This window comes from Diorhabda carinulata, chromosome 2 (genome assembly GCF_026250575.1).
Source record: "Diorhabda carinulata isolate Delta chromosome 2, icDioCari1.1, whole genome shotgun sequence".
Lineage (NCBI taxonomy): Eukaryota > Metazoa > Arthropoda > Insecta > Coleoptera > Chrysomelidae > Diorhabda > Diorhabda carinulata.
Window position 1 is genome coordinate 7,144,384 of NC_079461.1, and position 26,433 is coordinate 7,170,816.

A 26,433-nucleotide genomic window follows, 5' to 3' on the forward strand; every position below is an offset into this window, starting at 1 on the left:
TATTTAAAAAATAATATTTGTGTAATAGTTCTTTGAAAATAACCAGATTTGTGAGAATTTGAATCATATTATTATATATTGTTACTTTACTCTTGTTTTATATTGGAAAAAAAATGTATTGTACTATGTGGAACCCCCATTTAATGTTTTATATTTATCTGACTATTTTTAACATCAAATGTACACAGTAATCTAACTAAACTGTATTTTTAGCAGTGAATAATTCTACACCTATCTATTCATCAATAAATCTGACAAATACCACAACTTCCAAACCAATTGGAAGTACTGCTATGTCCGTCACCAGTATTCCTATCAATGTGACTAGGAGTGCACCTCTTACGATATCTCAACTAAATAGTCCACCTTTACTTCCCAGCACAGCTAATTTTCAACCTATCAGGCCGAAAATGGGAACGCCTCCAGGTTTAATTTCGTTACATCCCGGTACAGTTAGACCGATAGCTCCATTAGTAAAAGTGCCTCAACATCAAAAGATCAAATTTCCTATCACTAAAAATTGGAGACCAAATTTGATTCCAATCGATACCACTAAAAAAACTGAAAGAAAGACTGGATTAGTACAGGTAAATACTGTATTTGTTTATTGTATAGAAAATTTGTCAATGTGGAATTCAAATAGCTATGTATTAATCTTGATTTGTCTCTTTATTCTACATTTCATTATTTAATCGCATCGATAAAGTTTTCTCGGAAGTGCAGCTTTAATTTTAAAAAGTTTTTAATTTTCTGTTATTTATAATCGGAAATTTTTAGAGGAGGGACGAAATTATTTGTGTGATATAAATGTAGAAAAAAAATATCTTTTTACCCTATTCGTTGAAAAAGAGTTTATAATTTCATATAATCATCTAAAATATTGAAAATAATAAGTTATTTTTGTGAAACAATGAGGTAAAGGGAATTTATGGAAAGTTATTAGAAAAAGTTTATCAATTGTGAAAATATTTTTAATTTATGTGCCAAAAAAGGATTTGATTTCTTCCCAACATCAGTGATCTCATCATTCAACCAAATAAATCCAATTACGTCAACAATGCATAGTAGAACACTTTATGTGACATTCTCCAAGCAAAAATAATGCATTCATTATTGTGGAAAAATCCAATCACAGTTCATTGACTTTAAAACATATTTAGTATGTTTGGTTTACCAAAAATGATCCAATCTAACAATGATCCACCTTTTAACAGTAAAGAAACTATTAAATTTTTGGCAACTATGGTATATAGAGTATCAAAACTGAATATTATTGGTCAGAAGTCAAAATATCCATTTTATTTTGTTTTGGAAAATAGAGAAGAAATTTTCCATCCGTAGTACCATCAAAATCGAAACTAGATGAAATTGATAACACAATCAAAAACAAACGGAGAACTTATGTTAACATTAAGAGATGTACCTAGTACCACAATCTAGCTCTTTGCAAGCAAGCAAAGAAAAATAATTTAACACTACATTTGGAAAAAGTAGCATTTAGAAAGTAATTACAAGAAATTCAATTTTTGAAAAAATCCATCCAATAATTTTCCAAGAAGAAATGGATGATTTATATCATCGAGCTTACTTGAAAACTCTATACATTCGGAAAAGAGTTGTATACTCAATATTAACATTTCTATGGTGCTTATAGTGTTATAACACAAAAAACTTTTTAAAACACATTTTCCTATAATATAACTAACTGGCCATGCAAAAATCAGGACGCAGTCCACGAGTGAATGTCTAATCATCTTGATGACAGTGACCAAATGGCGCCTGCAACTGTTGATAATAAGGGCCTGGAGACACACAGAAAGAGCAGTGGACTGATAACTCCAAGTCCACTATACTAAATAATGGAGCCATTTAGTACACAGATGGATCCAGAATGAATGACTTGGCCGGAGCAGGCTTCTAAGGAGGACACCACAAAATAATCGAATCTTTTGCTTGGGTAACAGCCACCATCTTCCTAGCCGAAATATTCATTGTGATGGAATGTAGACGTGCGATACTCAATCGACGCCACAGAAACACTGTAATCTCAATCTGCTCAGGTAACAGAGCTGTCATACAAGCCATAACGGTCGTAAGGGTGTTCTACAAATTCTGGTGAGCGATAGCTGCAAGAGCAACGACGAAGCAGACTCACTCGACAGACTGGAATCGACGAACTCACCAATGGGCCCAGAACTCATTCTTGGTGTAGCTAAAAAGTGTTGCTATCGCGTCTATCGACGATCTGCTTGCTAGGCGGATTCGGCAGAGATAGATAGAGACACGTGGTATGAGACAAGTGAAGGCACGCATAAATGGACCCTCTGCTTCTCTTACCAAACAACTGCTCCAATTAAATAGACGCCAAATCCGACTAGTGACCGGATTTTGAACCAGACAAAATATGCATTAGGATGATCCAAAGTGCCGCTGGTGCATGGAGAAGCTATCATAGAGGCATATGTGCAAACATTATTGTTACAATGCCTTTTTGGCACTTGTTTTTTATTTTAAATTGAGAAAAATAATCATTTTCATGACTGAACTGAAGAAATTGAATATTTCTAAGAAATTTTTAGATATTCTTTAAACAATATAAATCATTTTGACTCTGAGGACTTCTCAAGCTTGCCTGTTGAATATATTGTTTCTCATATCCAAATAAAATTCTGTTTTTGATTTTGTAGGTAATTTCCGGCGGAAAACCGTATCATATAACGCTTGAAGATTACAAGAAAATGTGTGCTATAAAGAGAAGTTTCGAATTGAAGCAGAAACGCCTACAGGAAGCCCAGAATCCCAAACCCATTCTCGTAACGCATAACTCAGTTCTTAAATCAATTATTCCGAAAAAAGGTTTGGTTATATCAAAAACGACTCCGTTCAGTTCCGCTTCTAAATCAGAGGCGGTCAACCAACCTTCGATGCCTGAAGGAGTACCGGAAGGAGAAAACATCCTAGAAAAATTAGATAAACAGGTAGAAAAACTTGAATCCAAATTGAACGAAAAGACGACTTCCCTCCTGTTGCCTCGGATACCGAAATCTTTAACAGTCATACCACAAACTGTACCTAGGAAAACTTCACGGCCTTCTAGTCCTGTGTTACTCATCACCAAAAACAACAGTAGCAAGTCATGATTGCATCCAGTGACAATGTTTTAAAGTGCCTATTAGATGTATAATGTGAGCTTGTAGGAATTTGGAAGTACTCCTTGACTATTAATTGTTAATTTAATGACATTTGCTGTTACAATGTCTATCAGTGAACTTGATTCATTTATACACTCAACGGTTACCATCAATAGTGAGGCCAAAGATACAAATATTTGGTATTTTAAGAATATTTTACATTGATGTAAAGGAAGTGAGCTCAAATTGATGGTGTTGATCTTTTTTTATTCTTTTTATGTCTGTATATAGATTATATAATTTATCATTTTAAAAAATTAATGTACATAGTTTGTAATTATTGAAAAATTGATTGATTGAATTAATCCTTTTTGATTCTCCAGGATGGATAACTGATTTCCTCGGGGGTACATTGTCAATTCTATATATTTTTGACAAGGGAACTTTTTACTTCTTACATTTACCGGGACCTTAAAGATTTTTCCAATACTTTTGATCTACATAAAAACAAATAGTCTTTTTATTTATTTTTTTTTTCGCCACTTTTGATACCTACTGTATAATTTTATACTTTTTACCACTACTTTTGATTTACTTTGATAGATAAGTAAGTTGGATTTATATAAATCTTACGATTTATTTTGTATTAAGTTTGATGTGAGGAAATAAAAAAATACTACATATATAAATATTACAAACGAATCTGTGGCTTTCTTCCTAAACTCCACATATTGTGGATTCCTTATATAAAAAAATGTGTTTGGATGAAATCAATTAACACTGACCAATCAGCTCAATAAAAATACAAATAATACAATACTATTTTAAACTCAAATTACAGAGGCGGTTAATCAAAACTGATAAATTTTCTACATTCTTGATTTTTTACATTACTGAAGTATAATATATGGTTAATTAATCTTTAGCATAACACTTCACTACATAAATCGCTCTAAATTTAAATCTTGCGTTAGTTTTGGGATACTCAATATTCATCTGGTGTCATATAAACATGTCTACAACTCAAAAAGATAATATTTGATGATAAGGTTATATTGTGTGAAAATTATTTTTTAGAATGCCCTTAACTCAGTCATCTTGTGTCATATAAATAGGTTCCTAACTTAACAAGAAGAAAACATTCAGAGTTCAGGTTATGCAATTTGAAAATTTCTTCGAATTTTCTTACAAAACTATTTCAGTGCTATGGGTTTAGCCTGATACAAATCTTGAGTGAAATGATTTGTTATATGCAATAAAACAACTAACAATGCAATGTTGTTACCAATATACAAAGATTAGTTGACGGCGGGCAGTTAATTGTTTCACAGAATCATCCATCAGATTTGTTGAAGACATGTTCCATCTGGCTCTTTTTTAGTTTTCACCTAATTGTATCACACAAGCTAAGATTATAATTTTATATCATAATTCAAATAAACATAAAGTTCCATTTGAACATTTGATCATTTTATTTTGTTTAACAATGTAATTGAGGCCTTACAAATGAATAACTGACCTGCAATTGATATAACAACGGGTTGTGCAGCCAATGTTAGCTTACAATTCATGAATATGAATGTATATAAATATCTAAAAATTGTATAAATAGATGATTGTACAAATAATTAATACCATGTACTGAAATATATATTTCCTCATACACTGTTTAAATGGCTGCTACTAAGAAAAATACTTTTTAAGAAGTGATGAAATTATGTTGATCAATGATCAGTACCAAAGATTAAAATCTTATACCAACATCCAGCAAATAACAGTAGTGATAGAAACTCAAACATACATTGATAGACTCATTAGAATTTATTTTTAATATCGCCCATATTTAAACGTATTTAAATGATACGTCGCTTTAATTTTCTTCAGTTCAATCAAAATTTTAGTTTATAATAACAACTATTGAATAATAGTTATGCTAACTTTATTTCAACTAGCTTATTTGATTTAGATAAAGTGGGTCATATAGGGTGCGAGAACAGGTAGGCAAATACTGTAAGCTTTGTTTTGCCTAGTTTTTGTAAATCAAATCAGTTCAGTAATTTCTTGGGCGGTTCGTAATTTCAAAGAGCTCCTGCTACTCCAAATCGCCCATAATTGAGGTAATGAATGAAAACTGAAAAAAATGATGGTACCGCACCCTGTATAAAATGTTTCTTTTGATATAGATATTTTAACGACCTCATATTTTAATATGGAGCTAGTGAGTTTATACACCAAATTACTGTTGCCGAAAGTGAAATTTTTTGATATTTAATATTTTGACATCGGAATAAACAAATGTAACCTAAAATATAGTTTTATGATCTTTTATGGATACTTTCAGAAGCCGTTTGAACAGACCGTGACCAAATATCTATAATATTTTTTATTTTTTTTTTATTTTTCTACCCCATTAATAATTAAGGTTATTTAATATATCTGGTACTTCCAGGTTTCAACTACCACTGTTGTCCTTAACAAATTTCAAAGTATTTTAAGTTTGAAATTTCATTTTATATAATGTTGGTATGATATAAAAAAATTTAATTCCTTAAGAAAGATTTGTTAAAATATTGACAGTTGAATATTTTTTTAATACAAAATAACTAGGAAGCGTGTAAATATTTTTGATTTGTAAATATTAGGATGTACCCTTTAGGCGAGTATATTTATACACGGTGTAAAAATTCTTTTAAATGAAAACTCTAAACTACACCCAAATTAACCAAATTCAAAGTTATACTCGTTTCTATAAATTCTTTGCTTCTCTGTAGTGCAACCTCAAGACAATAATGTACACAAAGTTATCGTGTCCGAAGACTTCGAAGATTTTTGTTAAATGACTTTTTAATAACTAGAGTTTTCTTTTAGAAGAACTTTATGCGTTTGTAATTGCGGAATGTCTCAATCAAAGTTGCCGATATGATATCAGACAATGAACAATTGTTTTAAAACGTTGCAAAATTGATTCTTTTTTACTATTTATTTATTATTTTTTTTTATTTAATATATATTTATTTTTAAATTTACGAATATTATGTTTATACCAGACACAATGAGATTTATTTAGAAAATTTTCTTCCATATCAAAGTAGACAAAAATCATTGAAATTTATCTTTCAAGAAACTACCAATAAAGTAGTAAACAATTTGACTGGTTTTTCTGATTGTGACATTCAGTATTTCAAAAAAATATCACATATTAAACTTGTAATTCATAAAACGTTAAAGCAATATTTTATTTAGTAAATACCTATCAATATATTTTCTCTAAATATTCTGACACAGTAAAACCTGGCTAACTAGGACCTGGATAAGAGAAACCTCTATTAGTATTTCAACCAGTTCACACTACTTCTTCATCAAATTAACAGGGGTTAATGGACTTTTCGAACCTGATTCAATGAGATTTGATTTATAGGACTTATTTCGCATGTCCTCTGGCTTTAACCTACAATATGACTCTTTATGAGTACCTGAAAAATTTGTGCTTCTGTTGGATTTTGATTGTAGAAAGTTAGGTGATCAAGTGTATATGGAAAATAAAATACCAAAGTACCTTTTGTGTAGGTTAAAGCAAATACGGAATAATATATCATTACTTGGACCAATGATTAAAAAATTTGCAAATTAGACCAATAATATTTTTGGTAGTAATGGATGGTTAGAGAGTTTCAATAGAAGAAACGATACATCAATAAAAAATATTAGTAGTGAAAACAATTCTATGGACAACGAATGTAATGAGTGTCTACTGGATAGTACTCTTATATTGAAAGGCCTACTTGTATGTGCGAATATGTCTGAAATTGAAAAATTGCCATTGCTCTTTATTGGAAAATCCATTAATCTGTTTTGGGGATATCAAAACGTTAATAAATCTACGGTTCCAATTTAGTTTGTATTGTCTAATGTATTATTTAGAATGAAACAGTCAGTAGGTTAGATGAAAAGTTTATATCAATAAAAACTGTGAGTTTATTGCACTCATCCACCAATACCAAAAGTAGATTGCAGCTCATGGAGCAGAATATAATCAACAATTTCAAGGTTTATTACAGAAAAGAAATTTTAGAAGAGAGCAATGATGATGACATCGTTTCCACATTCTTCTTTGGACACAGAAGAACTAGAAAAGTATTGTGAAGAGACTTTGGTGAAAAATCTAAAACGTGAGGCAATTGAAGCCTTTAGAAACTTCACATAAGTATTTTGAGATGTCAAATAACAGGTTTCAGCAAATAGCATCATACAATAAACACTGATTGTTCATTTATCCACATTTGATTCATAATACCAAACATACGCATTTTTATTTTCCATTTCCACTTATATAAATGGAATAATGGTAAATTTCGACCTCTATAAATGAGGTCAAATTGGATAAAATTGGATAAAACCTTTTTAAAAGATGCAAAATACTTGATCCCTTCAGATCCCACTTGACCAGGTTTTACTCTATTTGAAATTTTCTATGGAAGTGTTCAAATTTTGATCACAAATATTAATTTTGATTTCATAAATTTATAGAAACTTATTTCAACAGAATTTTAAATAATATATTAACGCATTTCAATTGGGCATCAAATTATTTGAAGTAACTTGCATAAATATCAGTAAATTCTTTCCTATTAATACCTAGATCATTTTTTATTAACCTACAATTTATTAAGAAATTTCACTTTAAACAATTTTGATTGGTTTTCTCTGTTTTTCCGTTTTCTTAATAATTCTGAGTTAATTCTCATTCAGTATTCCCTGACTATATATCGGTTATAAGAAAAATATTTTCTTTGTTCTGGAAATATATTATAAAAAAAAATTATATATCATGTACATCTCTGCATCGCAAAATTAATGCTTATTTTCAAACTGACACCAGTGGATTTTTCTATTTTCTACAATATTAACAAAATCCCTCAGAAAGTCAGTTCACTTTGTACTTTGGTAGAGACAAATTTTTTAATTTATAATAACCACAAACTGCACTAAGAGTAAAAATTATGTGACGCTTCCAGAGCACTTGTGCAGTTAAAGTAACCTTCGACTTGGGGTAACAATCTACTTAGCCAGAAGATTATCACAATTTTGGCGGACCAGCAATAACAAAAGAAGACCGGGATCGCCATAAAGTGTTAAGTTTAGACATAATAAATTAACTAAGATACAAAATGGAGTAGGAAAAAATCGACCCCCTTTTGAATTGCAATTAGTTTTCTTTTAATTACTGATGACGGCTAAAAGATAGTGTATCAACGTGTATCACGAAATTGGTTGTGATTGTGAATAGACGTTTTAGAACCACATTATGTAGATCCATATGGGAGCAGAAAGAGAGTTGAAAAAAAATATTTTTTTTCAAAAATTATGAAATATACATACTTTTGGTCCTTTGGCAACAGGTCATTTTTCAGATTGAATTATGCGTTAGTTTTGCGGGACAGTCTATTTAATGAATTTATATAGTAATCTTTTTATTTTCAAAAATTTAGGAAATTGTATAGATATTAAAATAAAAAAAATTAATGTTGGTGGGATAAACACAAAGTTTTGTGATCAATTATTTTTACAATTTTGCAGAAATCAATAATTTATACATTTTCTAAGATGTACTTATATAAAAAATCAATTTTATTTGAGGTTATGTCTTTTTTACTGTCCAAAAATCATAGTTAATCTTTATTATAACAAATAGACAAACCTGTATATTTTTTATGTTCATTTGTATGTGTTGTCCATTATTTTCAACCTTTGACGCTGTTTGTCAAAACGTGGTGTTAACAAGGTTAATTTTATTTTTATGATCAAATAAAAATTGGTCCAATTACAAATATTATTTTTTTTTAATACCCTCTATCCTAAACCATTTAAAATCAAAAGTAGTAATAACCTATCACGGGGCACTCTTCTAGATTCGTCACACAATATTAAGTCTCTGCTGGGTACCTCTACACTATGAAGTGAAAGGTAACTCAATACAGATAGGCTTGCTAAAAGTGGGACGGTGGGGGAGACAGTAACAGTGTACCGATAGAAGATGCTATTGACACATGAATCAGAGCCAAACATGATATATGGTCAAACAAAAGTAACTGAAGTGAACGCAATAAAGATAGTAAGATTCCCGAAACACTCAAAGCAGAAAATCATTGGAGTGATCACTGGACATTGTACTGTTGGCACAACACTTCAGAAATGTGAAGTGACAAGGAAGAATTATTGGCAAAGTGTAACGAAGAAGAAGAGACGATAGAGCATTTGCTTTGCTGGTGTCCTACCTTGATGGAGAAACGACGTCAAATCTGAGTAGCGACACAATTAATTGCCTAGGAAAATAGCAGAAGTAGAAATTGAAAAAGTAAAAAGCTTTATTCTGGGTTGGAAATGCTCAAAAATAAGCTGGTTAGTTATTTAACTAAGTTTCCAAATCGTCAAAAATAAAAGCACTAGGCCTCTGACTGAACCACGACCAATATAGATCGGGGCTTGTACTTTTAATACCCTGAACCCTAAACTACTCGATTTATTTTTGACTTCTAACTCTATCGTTTCCTCATTTCCTGATTATGAATATTGAAAAAATATTAATACAAGTATAAGTTCATTTTCATTTCATAAGTATCAAGTACACTCTGTACACAACAAATACAAACACCCCATTGTTTTCAAATTGAGGGGAAGAAAAGACTGTCACGATACTGTGAAAATAACATACATGATTATAAAAAAATTATCGTGAAAGTTTGAGTCCTCAATAATAATATTAAACGGAGTATCGTTACGATTATTGATTTTTTAATAGTAATCACATTTTTTATTCAAAACTCGTCAATTATCAATCTGATAAATTTTAGCGATAAGTATTCTTATAGGAAATTAAATTTCTTTGAAAAAAGCCTTCTTAGCTTCAATTAATGTTAAACAAGCCGTTTCTTGTAATCATGTCTTAAACATTGATTTATTTTTTTCTTTTTTATCGAAACGCAAAATATAGGAAGACGTTTCGGGTTACTAGGTTATGTTTTGTGTCATAATTGTTTTGTTCAGGTCATAGTTTTAGCTCAGTTATATATTTTGGTGGTTTTGTTTGAGCCTCTTTCCAAGTTTCCACAAACTTTTCAACCAGTATTGTAGCTTAATAATGTTTCGTTGTAACTAACTTTTTTTAATAATAAAGTATGGAGTTGTAGAGGTAAGGAAAACCATCTCATCGTCAGTGCATCAAAAAATGTTCGCTGAAAGGAAGCAAATTGAGGAGGCGGTTTAGCAGAAAGTGGAAATATTTTAAAAACAGCGCAAGAAATTATTACAATAGGATAGTAAATTAAATTTTAATAACAATAAAGTCAATAAATTCACAACAATATAAAAACCAAGGTTTCTAAAAAAGCGGGTTAATATCAAATCACTATCCACGTTTTTTGAACAATTTTAGAGATTATAGTTGCGATTTTAAATGCTGTATATATTTCTCAAGTACACATGTCAAGTAAAATATAAAAGTAATTTTGTCACCAGACACACTTATTATAACTGTTAATTTCATATCATATTTCATTTCATATCGAATGGGGCCTGACGTGTAGAGGTCCCTTGGTAATGATCTTAAACTTCTGTAGGTTGTAGTGTTCGGGAAAGACGTGCCTTGATAGCTGATTCCATAGGCTTATGGGCGTATTGTTTTAAGTATTAATAATTTTCAAATCCAACTGGTACAATAAATGTATACAGTTCAGGAGGGGAGAATTGAGAAAAGGCTAGCAAAATGTTGAATATTTCCTTATCACTCTCTTATAGTTTTTAACACTTGAAATAATAATCGGAAAACCACCAAAAAATTTTTCAAACTTACATTCTTCTCTTATTCAATGAAAATTTCATAAGCTCAGTCAAATTCTCATTTTAAAAACGTTGCTGATTATAAAGCAAGTTTATACTAAATTCGGTATTTAGATTGGAATAAATTCATATATGATTATGTTTATGGACAGTTTAAATGGGAAGGAATGTCCCACCATTAAAGGGCTGACAAAATATTATTTTCTCTCTCGTTTCAGATACCTCGTTCAAGTTGCGCATCCTTGAGAATGCGCAGAACCGAGCTGGAACCTCGGAGGATAGAGAAAGCGTTATCATTCTGTCTTTCTTAGTCGAAACAGCTTCTATTTACTGAAACTGTCCATATAGAAGTATTACATAGATGAATAATTATGACAAATTTTTAGTTTGCACCCTCAAATACTTTATAACGCCCATATAATGTTCATTATTTACTATCTTTTACGTTGCAAATTTTAGTCGGTCCATTATAAATATCACTTAGCACACTTTAAAAACCAACAAAATAGTGCACTGTAAACAAACTAATCTATAAATGTGACTCAAACTTCATGTTAATATAGAGGTAAATTATGCCAGTATCAAATGATATTTGCTTAGTGGTACAGTTCGTAAAAATTCATAAACTCAACTGGTTAAAAATCTCCAACTTCCTTATACAAAGAAAATATTATTGACACAGCTTCCCTTTGACTACAGAAATGAATACGTTTATATATTCAATTGCTCTACTTCTTAACGTAGATTAAAGGATATCAAAATGTACAATATTATTCATACTATGGGGTCTTATATCTTGGGCTGCATTTATTTTATCAAAAGATGAATGATAAAACGATGAAATGAAATATTTATGTTTATATCATATCGGTATATATTGGATATATATATATATATATATATATATATATATATATATATATATATATATATATATATATATATATATATATATATATATATATAGTGTTTTCATTCATTTCAGTAAACAACATGTCACATTATAATTATCTGTACGTATTTATTTGTATACTTATATACGTTTAAATTTCTGTCGCATAAAAAATATATATGGAATATTGCCATTGAAATTTCTGTAATGCGTACTTCAAATTTAATTCTTAGTTGAATGAAGTTGGCAATTTTAAAGTTACAAAAATAAAATGGTTTTATCTATTATATGTTTAGATTCTCATATTCATTTTTTAATTTATAGCTGCCATATCAATTATTTTATATGAGCCGGCACTGTAGTTGTTTACGTGAAAAAATTAACGTAATTCATTCGAAACTTAAAGGCGGGAACGTAAAATAACTCATTATTAATATTGAAGCAAACAAAGAGCCTGGCATAGAACGATGAACTGATTGAGCAAAAAATCGTGCGATAAACAAACAAAAATTAAATACGCAAAAAACGGTTGGGAATCCGAGTAACTTTTTTGATTATAAATCAACCAATTAATGGTACAAACGCGCCTGTCTATAGTTGTGTATTTTTTTTGATACGTCAAATTTATAGTGTCAAGTCATGTGTAAGTAGCAAACATTTTTTCAACTACAATTAAGATTTTAATCGTTTTCGACAATGATGTGAATTTTTTCAAGGGGTAAGATATAACTTTATACTTTTTTATATGTCTTGTAATATTAGATTTTTATTTTTTCAAAGTAATGATGTTGTAAATGCGTTTTAACTACTCATACGTCAACATACATTTTAGAAAGTTTGTGTTTGTTGACTTCGAATGATAATAAAATTTTTATCAGAGTTTTAGTATCAATGTTTTGCTTTTGTTGAACGTATAGAAATATGAGTCAAATTCTTATTATTTGAACAGTATACATAACCTCAACATATGATTTTTATGTATGTATAAGGTAAGGTTTCCAGTAAATTATTTGTTGATTTTGCTAATATACGTTTACGTTGAATAAAATATATCGGAATTTGATTAGTTTTTTTTTTAAACAAGATTATCATCTGTTTAAGTATTTACATTCTTATGATGACGAGAATAAGTGCATAACGGGGTGTGTTTTCTAAAAATAGAAAGTAAAATATAGTTATTGTTAGTATGTTCCTTAATTCACAATGTGTTTTAGTTGTTTTCTTAAAAAACTTCACATTAAAATTAACTTCTAGATTAGTACAAACTTCTTTTAAAATTGAAAAAAAAGATTAGTAGTTTTAACGTTTTTATTTTATTCACAGTAATAATAATTTTTTTTGTCAAACCAAATGTTTTTGTATGTTATTTAAGTAAATTGAAGCTATCATAACAATGGAAAATATTATTGTTAATGTTTGTCCAATTGCAAATATTTTTTTGGAAAACTTATAGAAAATTGCAATTGATGTTTTTTATTTGGCAAAGATAAAGTAAAAAAATAAGTACATACACCTGTCAATAACTTTGAGAAATAAATAACATTTACTCCAGCATTCATTTAGAATGTTTTCATTCCCTGTTAAACTATTAATAGCATACTTTTACTCCTGCATATTGCTATCTCTCACATTCTTTCTAATTTTAATTAAAATGTGCTTTTGTAATTAGTTTTTTGTGAAAAGACTGGATCATCTAATGAATTTTTATGTTCATTTGAGTAGAATATCTGATATTTCATAAAATAATTTTCAGACAAATAAAAAAATTTACGCATTTTTCTTTTATTTTAGTAAAATCAGTATCATTAAAAGTGTTTGATTTCGTCAACATGAACTCCCTTACAGGAAAGATGAAAAATAGATACCAAGATCCTGGAACAGCAATTTTACAATCTATTGATCCTAACATAAATAATAAGCAGGATGTCTCAGGGGATATAAATTTAATTTCTGATCTACAGTCACTTAATTTGACTTATGATATCGATGATAATGATTCAAAAAGTATTCTACTTCTTGATGATTGTGAAAATTTGCAAATAAAATCTGAAGAAGAGTTCTTAAACATTCTGAATATAAAACCAAATGAAAAGGTTAAGGTTGTATCAATATTTGGAAATACAGGTGAAGGGAAATCTTACACTATGAACAAAATATTTTTTGATGGTCAAGAAATGTTTAAAACTTCATCTTCACAAACTTCCTGTACTTTAGGAGTTTGGGCCATGTATAATCCTGAACACAAGGTCATCTGTTTAGATACCGAAGGATTTTTGGGTAAGTCATTGTGGTATCTGTGATGCAAAAGTTCAGGTCATTTAATGATAAACTTATGTTGTAATAAAATTTAAGACATTTTAATATTAGAAATAATTTGCTATGCACTTGTAGAAAGTACTATTTGAAATTTAATGCGATATACTGTTTGATTTTGATTGTTCTCAAAAAATGTATCAATTTTATTATTCTTGATTGTTCAAAACATTCCATTACTCTATATACAAATGTGAGCTTTTCTTTACTATAAAATCATAAACCCAATCAAAATTTGACATATGTAATATTATCCATCTCAAATTCAATGAAACATTACTTTATTTTCAATAATTTGAACTTTTAAATACCCTTTTTCATAAATAATTTAAAATTTGAACCACTTTAGGTCGTAAGATATTACAGGGTTTTTACTGAGTCTTTTTTATTAGATCCCTTTTTTGCAAATTGGTCTCTTAAGTTTTTTTTTTAATTTTGCAACAAAGATTGTATGATTTTTATATATATATATATATATATATATATATATATATATATATATATATATTTACCACAATGCCGCATACTTTTAATTTGACCATTGCGCTCAAAAACACTTTTTTTTTCATTTGTTTATGACTGCCAGATGAAATTAAACATAAGTTGTATGATTGTGAGTGAAAATTATCACATTTGGCTATTTTTTTTCTGAAAAAACTCTTAGTGGTTACAATCGTCATTTACTCATTGTGTCATTACAAATATATGCATTAGTACACTTCTCACTAACACCTCCCTCAATTCCCAAAAAAATGTGTGCATATACTTAATATGGGCTGTATTAGATAGTTTTAATCCGAAGCAGAAATAAAGATCACCGTCATTGAAACCTGGGACTTTCTACTGCCCTTCAGTAATTGGTATTCCAAATTATATACAAACTTGGTGCATATATTGACTATTAACAGTAGTGACTTTATTTCGATGGGACACATTCCCCCTATTTTACATCTCCCCCTACATTCAATTTTTTTTCTGTTCACATGGCATTTATTCCTTTCACATAAGTATTTTTGTACAGACTTTCTTAATAGGTTTGTTTCCTTCTCTCTGATTTGTTTCATTTCCAGTTATGACACAATCACATTGGCTTTATTTCGAGGAGCATACTGTTTATTCACCAAATTTTCATGAAAAATCTTAATGAAAAACTGAGAAAAGATTTTTGTGTTTGAATAACATAATTTGAAATATTAGTTTAAAATTATTCCGTTAAATGAATCAAGGTATAGAAATCTGAATTTGAATACCTTTATTCTAAAAAAAGAAGAAAAACTTCAATTAGACAAGAGTTTGAATAATCTACATAAAAATATGGAAATTCTACACAAGCATTTTAATAGATTTTCTGAATATTGTGTTACTATCAATTATTATATATATATATACATATATATATATATATATATATATATATATATATATATATATATATAAATAAATAATTTTATATACTACTAAATAGTGAACATTAATTGCTTCAAATCAACTACTACATCAAAAAATGTGGCAGTCTATTTATAAATTATTATTATGCATATATCAGCTGACACAAGGACATATTACAGAAGAGATAGTGTAGTTGTAATATTGTTTATTTTAAATGACACTGACCTTTATCACACTTTATTAAAGACCTAGTTTATTATTGAGATGTAAATTGCAAATTTTAATTTAACTGAAAGAGAAATGAAGTTGTAAGTACCAAAATAGTAAAATAACAAAAAATGTGAAAATGGGAAAGAATTTGTGATGTGCCTTTTTTTCATATTTTCTGAGTTTAGAATATAATGAGATACAAAATCAATTTTTCTATTTCAAGGTGTTGGATATTTTTAAAATATTTCTGGTCACTATATATCATTTGAAAAAATTTCTATTCAACTGACTCAAGTTTTATAAGAAATTTAGATAAAACTAGATGTAATTCTGGGATTCCCACATTTGTTATTAAATTTGGGTCAAACATAATATATCCCATATAAAATTTCAAAACAGACAAAACTCATTTTTTATACATTTTATATTGCTTTTAATTTGCAATAGTGATGAGTTTAAATTACTATTTAACAAATTGATAAAAATTAAGCAACTTAAGTACCCATATATTCTGATTAAATAGCTAGATATTTATTATTCAAATATAATGTATATTTGTTATAAAAACTATACCCTGTAATAATTGGCTATCAAAACGATTTGCAGACATCATTGTTTGTCAAGCATTTGAATCAAAGCCAGGCACCTAATATTCGTAATATTCATAATGAAGAGAAAGCCAACGAATCAGCTAGATAACCACTGTTAAACATTTGTGTGTACCCACCAAATTTTGAATAATCCTTATCCAAACATGCCACTACATGAGCATGTGTATAGAGTATATTACAACAATTTTAAGATCAATTACTTACATTATTTTTTTGCTCAAATGGTACTAACCACTGACTAACCCCGAAATAAATGACTTTAACTAATAATTTTCAAATTTAAGGTATTTCAAAGAAGGAACAGCAACGCACTCGGCTATTATTAAAAGTAATGGCAGTATCGGATATAATAATATACAGAACAAGAGCGGAGAGGCTTCAAAGAGACATGTATACATTTCTGGGAAGTGCTTCAGATGCATACAAACAACATTTTAGCGAAGCATTAAAAAAAGCACTGACAAAAGCAGATTCTAGTTTTTCAGGTGCTATAGGACCTGGAGTAATTATTTTCCATGAAACAAGGTATGTGATATATTTTTACTTACTAAAAATGTTCAATGCAGAAGTAGCAGTTTTAAAATGATTATTATGTTGCCAAATACTACCTTATATAAAATGAATACATAATTTAATAGCAGTTTGCAACATCTTGAGTTTATACAAATTTTAGAGTCTAATTTATAGTATTTTTCCCAATAAAAGAAAGTGTCTTTATTGGTAAGATATTGCGCAGGATCGCACTAGTATAATACCTATCATTTTCTTTATAATATAGAGAGAAATTAGAATTTTATAAAATTTATTTGATTTTAATACACATTGTTTCGTGGCTCAAAATGAACTGACACTGGCCATACATAATCGGACCCTGTGGGGGTCAGATATAAATATAAAGATATAGTATTTAATATCAAATATTAACTGGAGGCTAGTCACTTTCTTAGATCACGCAAAAATATATACTGTAATATAGAGAAACTTTTAATACTTACATTTTTAACACTTCAGATGTAACTTTGAGTATAAAGAAAATTATTTTTAACAAATAAACGTCCAATGCTATTGTAAAGCTTAAGAAACAGAAAAATGGTAACTTCAAAAACATTGTACATAAAAACAAAACAAAAATTCTCCTAAATAAATGATTATTCTTTTTACACTGTTGCCGGTTTATACAAAATTAAATGCAGCTTAATGGAGATGCAGCTGGCGCCTGCATTCTTTATAGTTATTAAAAGCTATAATGATAAATACTACTAGGATTCACATGTTACAGCAGGAGAACCAAGGGGCCAAATTGAGATTTACTTTGTCTTAGATTTTGAAATTTAGATGACAGGGAGAAGAAAGGTTTCTATAATATTTACCCTTTCACAGTGGGGATTGCTTCAACAGATTTTCATAATCCAAATGGGACAGATCAAAGTTTGGAAATTGTATAGGCATTACAATAACTAACTACTTCAGAAAAATAACCGTTGATTTGTATGAGAGAATTAGAGGTAGAAAATGGAAGGAAAAAAGAAGCGTGTAATGGGAAATACATGCTTTACTTCAGCTGGACACTATTAATGATTTTTCCAAATACTTATGGTCAAATCGTCAGATTATAGAAATACATACTTTAGCAATGCTTTAATCTGGTGCTCTCTTATTTTGATGGCCTACCCTAGATATACAATCCTTTATAAAGGACTTACACATAATGGAAGTGGTTGACATAATGTGAAGTTTCCCCCCTAATATTATAAACGGTCAAGTTAATTCCAAAATTCCCGCTAGGACTACCCTACTATTATAAAGTAAAAAATTGATTGTATTTTAGGCATACTCAAACTTTGGAGCATAGTGTAGATTTGACACAGTCTCCAGAAGATATAATTCGACAAAATTTTCATGATTTGAATTTACCCTATGACTCGTTTAGTTTTATCAAATATATTGGTAATAGGACTATAGAAGAAACAAATTTCGAAAATTTGAGAATAGCTTTGCTAGATAAATTGGAAAGCACTGAAGTTAGAACGAAAAGGGATGCTAAATACATTTATTTAACGTTGAAAGTAAGTATCTAATGCTCGTTATAATTGTTTTATCACAGTAAACATTTTTGGAAAATGTAATAGAATTATAGATGAAAGCACAAACAATATGTGAAAAATGTATCTACATTTTTTATGGTTTCATTCGTCAAGTAAAAATTTGATTTTTTTTATAATTTCCAGAGTTTAAATGAGAAATACAGAAATGAAATTTCTAATAATAATTCGCCACTTTACTTGCCCGCTTTTTTCACTTGTACAGACAAATGTCAATCTTGTAAAAGTAATTGTAATTTATCTATGGGCCATAAAGATGAAGGAAATCCACATCACAGCGAACAAGAGTGTAAATTTCAGCATCAATATCAGAATCAAGTGTATTTGTGTAAGGTATGAGGTTTCATCTATCTTAATTTTTTATTATCTTAAGAGTAGTCCAAACATTATAGGGGATATATAGTATATTACCTCGTAAAAACATGTATTTTGGCATCCTAAGACTATTCTCAAAATCACATAATTGGATGGTCGCAAGTTTTAAAGTCAGGCGTCACAACATTTTCTTTGCATTTTTTGCGAATATCTCCTATTCCATGGGTTTTAGGCTATTTGTATTTGTTTCAATATTGTAGAGAATCGAATTCTCTACAACTTTTGTATTGAAAATTTTTTTATACCTTGAACTGTTTTCGAGATAGAAGATACTTGTAATATTAAGGTTATAATTTATTGTTTAATAAATTTTCTTTAATAAGTTGGAAAATCAAATGTAGAAACTGAAATATACTTCATTAAAAGTTTTTACAAGTATCCTCGTTCTAAAAAACACATTTTGTTCATGCATCAAGTGGCTGTGACCCAACTTATGCGCTTTAAAAAAGGGAAAAAACGTTGTTAAGAACATTTGGGAAACTATCTAATTTGGATGAACTTATATTTGAAGAAGAAAACTGTCCGGTTCAGAGATCATTTGAGAGTGGAATGCAAACCTTATTAGCAGTTTATAATGCTCCAAAATCTATGGATAGTATTGATCATCTCCGTTATGCACTATATGTCAAGTCAACAAAGTTGAATAAACCTGTGCAGTCATCAAATATTCCACCAACGTTTGGAGCACCTCACCAACATAGAAAAGCGAGGTTACAGTGCTCTTTAGCTTGCAGACAATGTTATGGACAAGTATGTCTCAATGCTGTACCATATCAGACCGATATTAATATATAGAACCTTTGACCCAGAATTCATGAATGACTTGGAGACAAATATCGTTGAAGAGGGGCTTGAAATTCTGCAGTAGAGGGACGATGACAACGATGATTAAGAAGAAGAAGAGAATTGAAATTGGAAATTTTTATTAATATTGACAATAATAAATCCATAAAATGACAGGTTTAATAAAAACATTAATAATTAAAAATCTATTTCTCTTCTCCATTTATATAGAAAGTCATAAGTATCAATTAGATTAGAATTAAAATAGTATTTTCCTTAACAATTTCTTAATTACATGGTCAGGTAAGTGTTATTAAATAAATTGATACTTAATTAAAAATAGATATGTAACCAAAAAAAATGAATTTAATCTAAGAGTTAATAAAAAATGATAATTATATATTTGGTTAGGTTTTACGTGGTAATATACTGGGTATGTCGATTTTTCGAGATATTCACCTAATTTGGCCTAAGATGACTGTACTTGAGGATCTTATTTGCATATATTTCATAGTTTAGTCGATTAATTATACATATTTTATTAGATTTGACAGATTGATTAACGAACCTCTATTTGATTTGTAGAACTGCTACAAAAACGGGGAAAAAACTATTGTAAAAGCTGGTTACCAAACCACTACCAATAGTAATTATATGTCTTGGTTAAATTACGTTTGGTCCGGTTATGTAATAGAATGTCCTAAGTGCGGTGAAATATATAGGAGTAGAGAGCATTGGTATGGTAACAAAAACCCAGAAGATGTAGCAGTCAGATCAGAAGTGGTGCATATATGGCCAGGGGTATGTAAACATTGCTGTCGCCATAAAAATAATAACATGGTTTTTGTGGTATAACTATTTTCTTTCTTTTTTATATTCATTAGAAAAACGTGCAAGAATCTGTTTTTATTGAATTGAACAATACACTAGACTATACCATAACTCAATTAGTTCCAAATTTCATGAGATCAGTTTATAACTCAATTTTTTATTAAATACAACATGGTTGCGTCCAGAAAATGATATAAACAATATGTTCAACTCTATTTATTTATTTATCGATTTAAAAATATTTATTATTCAAATATAAGAGCTTCTTTCCATTTACATTCAAGTGATCTGAGACACTCAGTTATGTGAGTCTCTTATGACTTCATTACTCAGTGAATAAAAGGTTAATATTCTCAATAACCATATAAAATTCACTATTATCATTGGGGTTCTAACTGTCTGTTACTCACAGCGAAAGAAATGACATAACTAGAATAATATTTTACATCACTTTCAATCTGAGTTCACAAAACTTACTAAAAACACACAGTCTCAAGCTTGTCCAGATTTCGGGTAAAAACTCAGTTGGTTCGCAAGTGAAAATAATCTGAGCTTTAGTGTAAATGAAAATTAGCTAATATTATATCTTTGTAACAAAAAATATACTCTGTAATAATTGGCGATTAAAACAAGCTGCTGACATTATTGTTTGTGAGGCATTTGAACCAAAGCCAGGCACTTAATCTTCATAATAGTCATAATGAAGAGAAAGCCAAGGAATTCCAGAACACTACACCTGGGTTTGGGTGAAGTGATGGATCATCTGTAAACACTGGGCTCTCCAGTATCGCAGCAAGAAAGGGGGACACAATAGATCCTTTGTACATATATACAAGAGACTGCCCACAAATCAGCTAGATAACCACTGTTAACCATTTGTGTCTACACACCAAATTTTGAATAATCAAATCAAAATCAAAGTTTCAATTAAGTGATGTAGAAAAAGAGAGTCAGAAAATAGCAAAGCATAAATATGGAATAAAATAGCCATTTTTTAAAAACTCTATGTAACACAGTGTGGTCTATTTAGATGGTATTTTAAAATCAATATTTAACCAATTACTGTTTGAATCATTTATTTTTGATATCTAAAAGACACTGACAGTCGCTAATAACCTTTGTACTTGATGCGATAATAAATTTATAAACAAAAATTTCTGAAAGTATAATAGTTACTTTTTACCATTTTACGATAATAAAAAATCTACTAATGTCAATTTCATTGCCTTTGCTATGATTTTTACACTAGATGTAGATGGTAGATTTACAAACTTCGTAACATTTTTTTAATATCCCACTTTACTTGAAACCTGTAGAGTAGTTACAATAATGGAATGGGTTGTTACAATCAACGGGACACATAGGAACTAGCGTAGTAATTATTTCCTCATATTTACAATTTTACATTATTTATTAAGTTGGGTATTTTGGAATATGATAAGGTAATTACTAAAAAGTCTAACAGTTCTAGAATCTATTAAGTAAGTCACATGTCTAATGTCTACATTAGACTTCTCTGTCTAGATTAGCCTTCTCCCATTTGGTGGTACCATTAGGATCCTAGCCAGATTGTTAAGGTGGTTGCTTAGCCTTTGAGCATATTTCTGGAATATATTTCTTATATTACACTTTCCATTTGAGTGCCTGGAGCAACTAAATTATTAGGTACATACAAAGGGGCATTTAGGATACTACTTTGGAGTGAAACCTTTTTAGATTTGGGATATTGGATTTGGTCGTTGTACTCCAGAATTATATTTTCCAAATTTTTTATTAGTTCCTCAAACCTCAAAAAAAATTATTGATGAAAAACGTCAGTAAAAAACTTTTAGTTATTTATGATGTCTGTATTAAATGATATTTCTCTGAAACCCATTGGACCAGTTCTTACAAATGCAGTATTTTTATTCTAGAATTAGAACCTGTCTATCATCTTGGGCATTTCTATTTCGCTATTAGTCGTAAACCAAGCTTGAAATTTGCAAATGTGAATCCTTTTATGAAGTTACATGTTGACATTAACAGTAAACTATTTAGTGTACTTTTGTAAATAATAACTGAGTTAAACTTTTGTTAGATAGTGTAAATGTTAGTTTATTCATTATACTTATCATAAACAGTTTAAGATATTCCAACATTAATGATACAATTAGAATTTTTGTTGAAATTTATTTGTAGGAATCTTTCTCAGACTCCCATAATTCTGCACAGAAGGTGTTGGATAGTGTATCTTTGGTCACAGATGTTATATCTAACGTAGGATCTCAGCCAAAAAAAATTGTGAGTAATTGGGCTACCGATATTATTGCCCCTAGTTATTGGAGATCCAACGATGAGATAGTGGTAAGTAATTTGTGACTTATTTATAAAAACTAGATTTAATGTTGTCATATATTCACTTGGCGTTATTTAACTTCCAGTATGCATTTTCTCATAATTTCCATAAATTTGTTCGTGCTGCCATATATTTTACTACTTCACTTACCTGTCTTTATTCTGTAGTTAAGCATTTCTCAAATTTTTATTCTTTTTGTCTTCTTTTTTAATTCGATAAATGTATCGCTCCCCAATCTGTAGAAATAAGAATTCAAATTACACAAGACAACACTGTCTAGTCAAGAGTGCTGTCAGCACGCTTCTTGACCTGTGTGAATTGAACCAAGCACATATACGATGTTTTCAGTTTAGTTCAAATGCTCCAACTATATGCATTGTTATTAATATTAAAGATTTAGCATCTACAGAAGTTGTGTGTCTTAAAGCAAGTTTATTTTAGCAATTATTCCTTAGAATGTTTCTTATCAATTTAAAATAAAATTATTTTCATCTTTACCATTCTTTTATGCATTGTACCCCAAATTATTTATATGTGCCCTCAAAGGGGGCACGCCAACATCATGAGAAAAGTTGCTCTAGTTCAGTGATGGCGAACCTATGATCCGTGGGTCAGGCACTAACCCACCCAAGCATTTTAACTGACTCACACTTTGATTTTTATATATTAAAATATTTATATCCATAATCGAATTTATGAAAGAATATTTCCAACTGGACATTGAGGCGCATGCATATTCGTTTCATCGTAGAGTGGGGAGATGTACCAGTGCTGAACTAACAAGTGACACTTTTGTCAAAAGTGATGTGTATTATATGTATTATGTACATAAGGTAAGTTAATGAGAAAAATCTTCTCAAATTGTTACATTATAAATAAATATTTTTAATTGTAGCCGGCTGTTAAAAAATCAAAAACAAGCGATACAAGTTCCAGATCATAACAAACTGAATGGTTTGATATATATAGTGTGATTGAAAGAAATGAAATGATTATATGTGTAATTTGTAAAAATAACTTCACGTACATATAATGTGGAAATACACTTTGAGAAGTCGCATTCTAATCTCGACATGTCAACAGATGAAGAAAGAAAAACCTATTTTTTGCAAAAGAAAAATGAGAATTTTTCGCAAAGCAGAGTTTTTTGGTTCCAAAAAATAACATTACAACTGCTAGTTTTCAATTAAATACAATACAATTAAAGAGTGAGTAAAATAATTAGAAAAAAAATTTTTTTTCGCAAATACATAGGGACTTAAATTATTCAGAAATGTATTCAAATACTTTAGATGAGAGTAATGATGTAAATGGTTATGTACAATTAGTAGTTTTGCTCAGTATAAGTCAGGAAATATAATGAAAGAAGAGTTAATAAAACTAGTTACGGTGAAAGGGAAGTGTACTGGTCTTGATATTTTTAAAGAATTTTATGCTGTATTTGAAGAAATATATATTGACCTACAGAAAATAGTTTCTGTAACAACAGACAGTGCACCTTGTATTGTATGGAAAAATATTGGATTTATCCAGTATCTTAAGCAAAATAATACACATTCTCGGATTGAATTTCATTGTATAATACACCAACAAGTTTTATGTACGAAGCAAGGTTTAAAAACATTTTCTAATGTAATGTCAATTGTAATAAAATTTATCAACTTGATAAATTCTTAGAAGAAATTGAACGCTGGTATTCGGGGATTTTAACATACAAGGTGTGATGGCTTGATTGTGATGTCCTTTTAATCGCTTTGTAAGATCATTGAAAGAAATGAAGCTTTTTTTAATTGACAAAGACAACAGCTTTGATGATTTTTTAAAGATGTTTGAAAATATTTATGACGAAACTTGATGTCTTTACAAAAGAGTTGGAAATTAAAATTATGAAATATTTTCCTCAATTACAAAAACATTTTCTAAACCCAATAGTTGTTGAAAACACGGTTGACTTTCAAGAAAATGCAATACAAAATTATTCAATGATTATGCCGGAAATAAAACAAGCATTTGAGGTGAGATTCAACCAATTTAAAAAGCTGGAAAATACACTCAATTTTATTTTATATCCACACAATATGGAATTTGAAACAATGGAGTTAACCGAATTTATGTTTATGGAATTAGTTGAATTTCGAAACTGCGTAGTGTGGAAAATAAAATTAGAAATTGACCAAATACCAAATAATTTTGTATCAATTAAGAAACTTTCAAATGCTCTTTTAGCGATATTTGGATCCACAAATTCATCTGAAAAATTGTTTTCGTCAATAAACTTTGTGAAATCTTCAAACAAAAAAAGACTTGATACTGAAACAGCAACAAACTTCCCAATAAACACTTTATAATCAACTTTATTATTGATATATAAATTATATATTTATATATAGCTATTAATTATTAATAAATATTTATACAAAATATATATTGTATATGATTTTTTAATTCCTTTTTCAATCAAATACTTGTGATCCACTGGCTAGATCTAAAAAAATTATGAAACTTTGACCCACTTCTCAAAAAGGTTCGCCATCACTGTTATAGTTATTATAGATGGAATTTCCCACAATTTCTTTTGGTGTTTAATCATGTTGACAATAGTAAACAATTACAAGTCGAGTTTTGAAACAATTATTACTTTTTTATGTTAGGATGGAATCCCTAGCTGAATTACCATTAAACATGCCATATTTTAATATTATCACAATTCTAGATTGTACTGAATCTAATATTCTAGAAGTCTCATAATTAACCAAGTTTTTTATTTATTTTAATTTTTAGGAGTGTCATAAGTGTAAAGCTCCCTTCCTCCCTCACGATAAAAAACATCATTGTCGCGCTTGCGGTGAAGGTTTTTGCGAAGCATGTTCTTCCAAAAAACAACCAGTTCCTTCGCATGGTTGGCTCGAGGACGTACGAGTTTGTGACGACTGCTATACCGATCAACCTCCTAGTTTGTCTAATGTCGTAGATTCAACTGAAAACCGAGCTCGACAGATCGGAGAAACCGTCGTAAAAATTGTTTCAGCAGTGACATCCGTCTTAGATATACCGAAAGAATACATCAAAGAATCTGCTAGACCTTCGTATTGGACACCAGATAGTGAATGTATCCACTGTTGGGTTTGTAAGAAACCATTCGGTCCTTTAAGGTCGTTGCATCATTGTAGAGACTGTGGGAAAGGAGTGTGTAACGAGTGTTCTCGTTCCAGAAAACCAGTTCCCAGGAGGAGATGGGACAATCCAGTAAGAGTTTGTAATTATTGTCGATGATTAGAACCATCTAAGAAAGTTGAGCATTTTTCATTTTAGTTGTTTCTAGTGGATAGGAAGGCGAATTTTTGTTATTTTTTTTAACGTGATTTTATACTTTGAAAAACTCTCTTAATCTAGGACAATAAAATTGTATATTTAAAAAAATATTATAATTGATGTAGTGACTTTGACTCTAAATTAGTTCACGCCAATTGAAAGTACCTGAATTATGTGAAGTTAAAGCGCACTTTTCTTCCAAACAGTCAAGAGTTTCTTTATTTGATAGCAAAAATAAATTATAAATGTTTATATCGTACATTTGATTTTACTTTTCATTATTTGCAAACATGTAACATATAACAGTATGCTC

General features: G+C 29.5%; 2 protein-coding genes across 14 annotated transcripts in view; both read left to right on the plus strand.

The window, feature by feature from the left end:
• LOC130890741 (uncharacterized) overlaps positions 1-8,959 on the plus strand; it is a 50,037-nt gene extending 41,078 nt beyond the window's left edge. For 10 of the 11 annotated variants that reach the window (XM_057795009.1, XM_057795013.1, XM_057795012.1 and 7 more), the window contains 2 exons: positions 214-587; positions 2,688-8,959. In XM_057795009.1, coding sequence (XP_057650992.1) covers positions 214-587; positions 2,688-3,140 — 827 coding nt within the window. In that variant the 3' untranslated portion in view covers positions 3,141-8,959. The remainder of the gene's footprint in view (positions 1-213; positions 588-2,687) is intronic. The other variant, XM_057795015.1, reaches the window with a different exon arrangement.
• A 3,161-nt stretch (positions 8,960-12,120) lies between these two features.
• LOC130890747 (zinc finger FYVE domain-containing protein 1-like) lies at positions 12,121-26,379 on the plus strand. 3 transcript variants are annotated; one of them, XM_057795038.1, is made up of 8 exons: positions 12,121-12,502; positions 13,651-14,136; positions 16,667-16,907; positions 18,211-18,448; positions 18,611-18,817; positions 20,228-20,443; positions 22,652-22,816; positions 25,590-26,379. In XM_057795038.1, the coding sequence occupies exons 1-8, from the start codon at positions 12,499-12,501 to the stop codon at positions 26,079-26,081; spliced, it is 2,049 nt and encodes a 682-aa protein (XP_057651021.1). In that variant the 5' UTR covers positions 12,121-12,498; the 3' UTR covers positions 26,082-26,379. The 3 variants fall into 3 exon arrangements, with proteins under 3 accessions (XP_057651021.1, XP_057651022.1, XP_057651024.1); XM_057795039.1 differs by having other exon boundaries at positions 12,293-12,577; XM_057795041.1 differs by lacking the exon at positions 12,121-12,502 and adding an exon at positions 12,709-12,848.
• The last annotated feature ends 54 nt before the right edge of the window (positions 26,380-26,433 follow it).

Bases quoted from the DNA above. Each gene is read 5' to 3' on its own strand.
- LOC130890747 (XM_057795038.1), top strand. The intron at 18,818-20,227 runs GTATGAGGTTTC...TTTGATTTGTAG, and splicing joins ATCAAGTGTATTTGTGTAAG to AACTGCTACAAAAACGGGGA. The intron at 22,817-25,589 runs GTAAGTAATTTG...TTTAATTTTTAG, and splicing joins GATCCAACGATGAGATAGTG to GAGTGTCATAAGTGTAAAGC.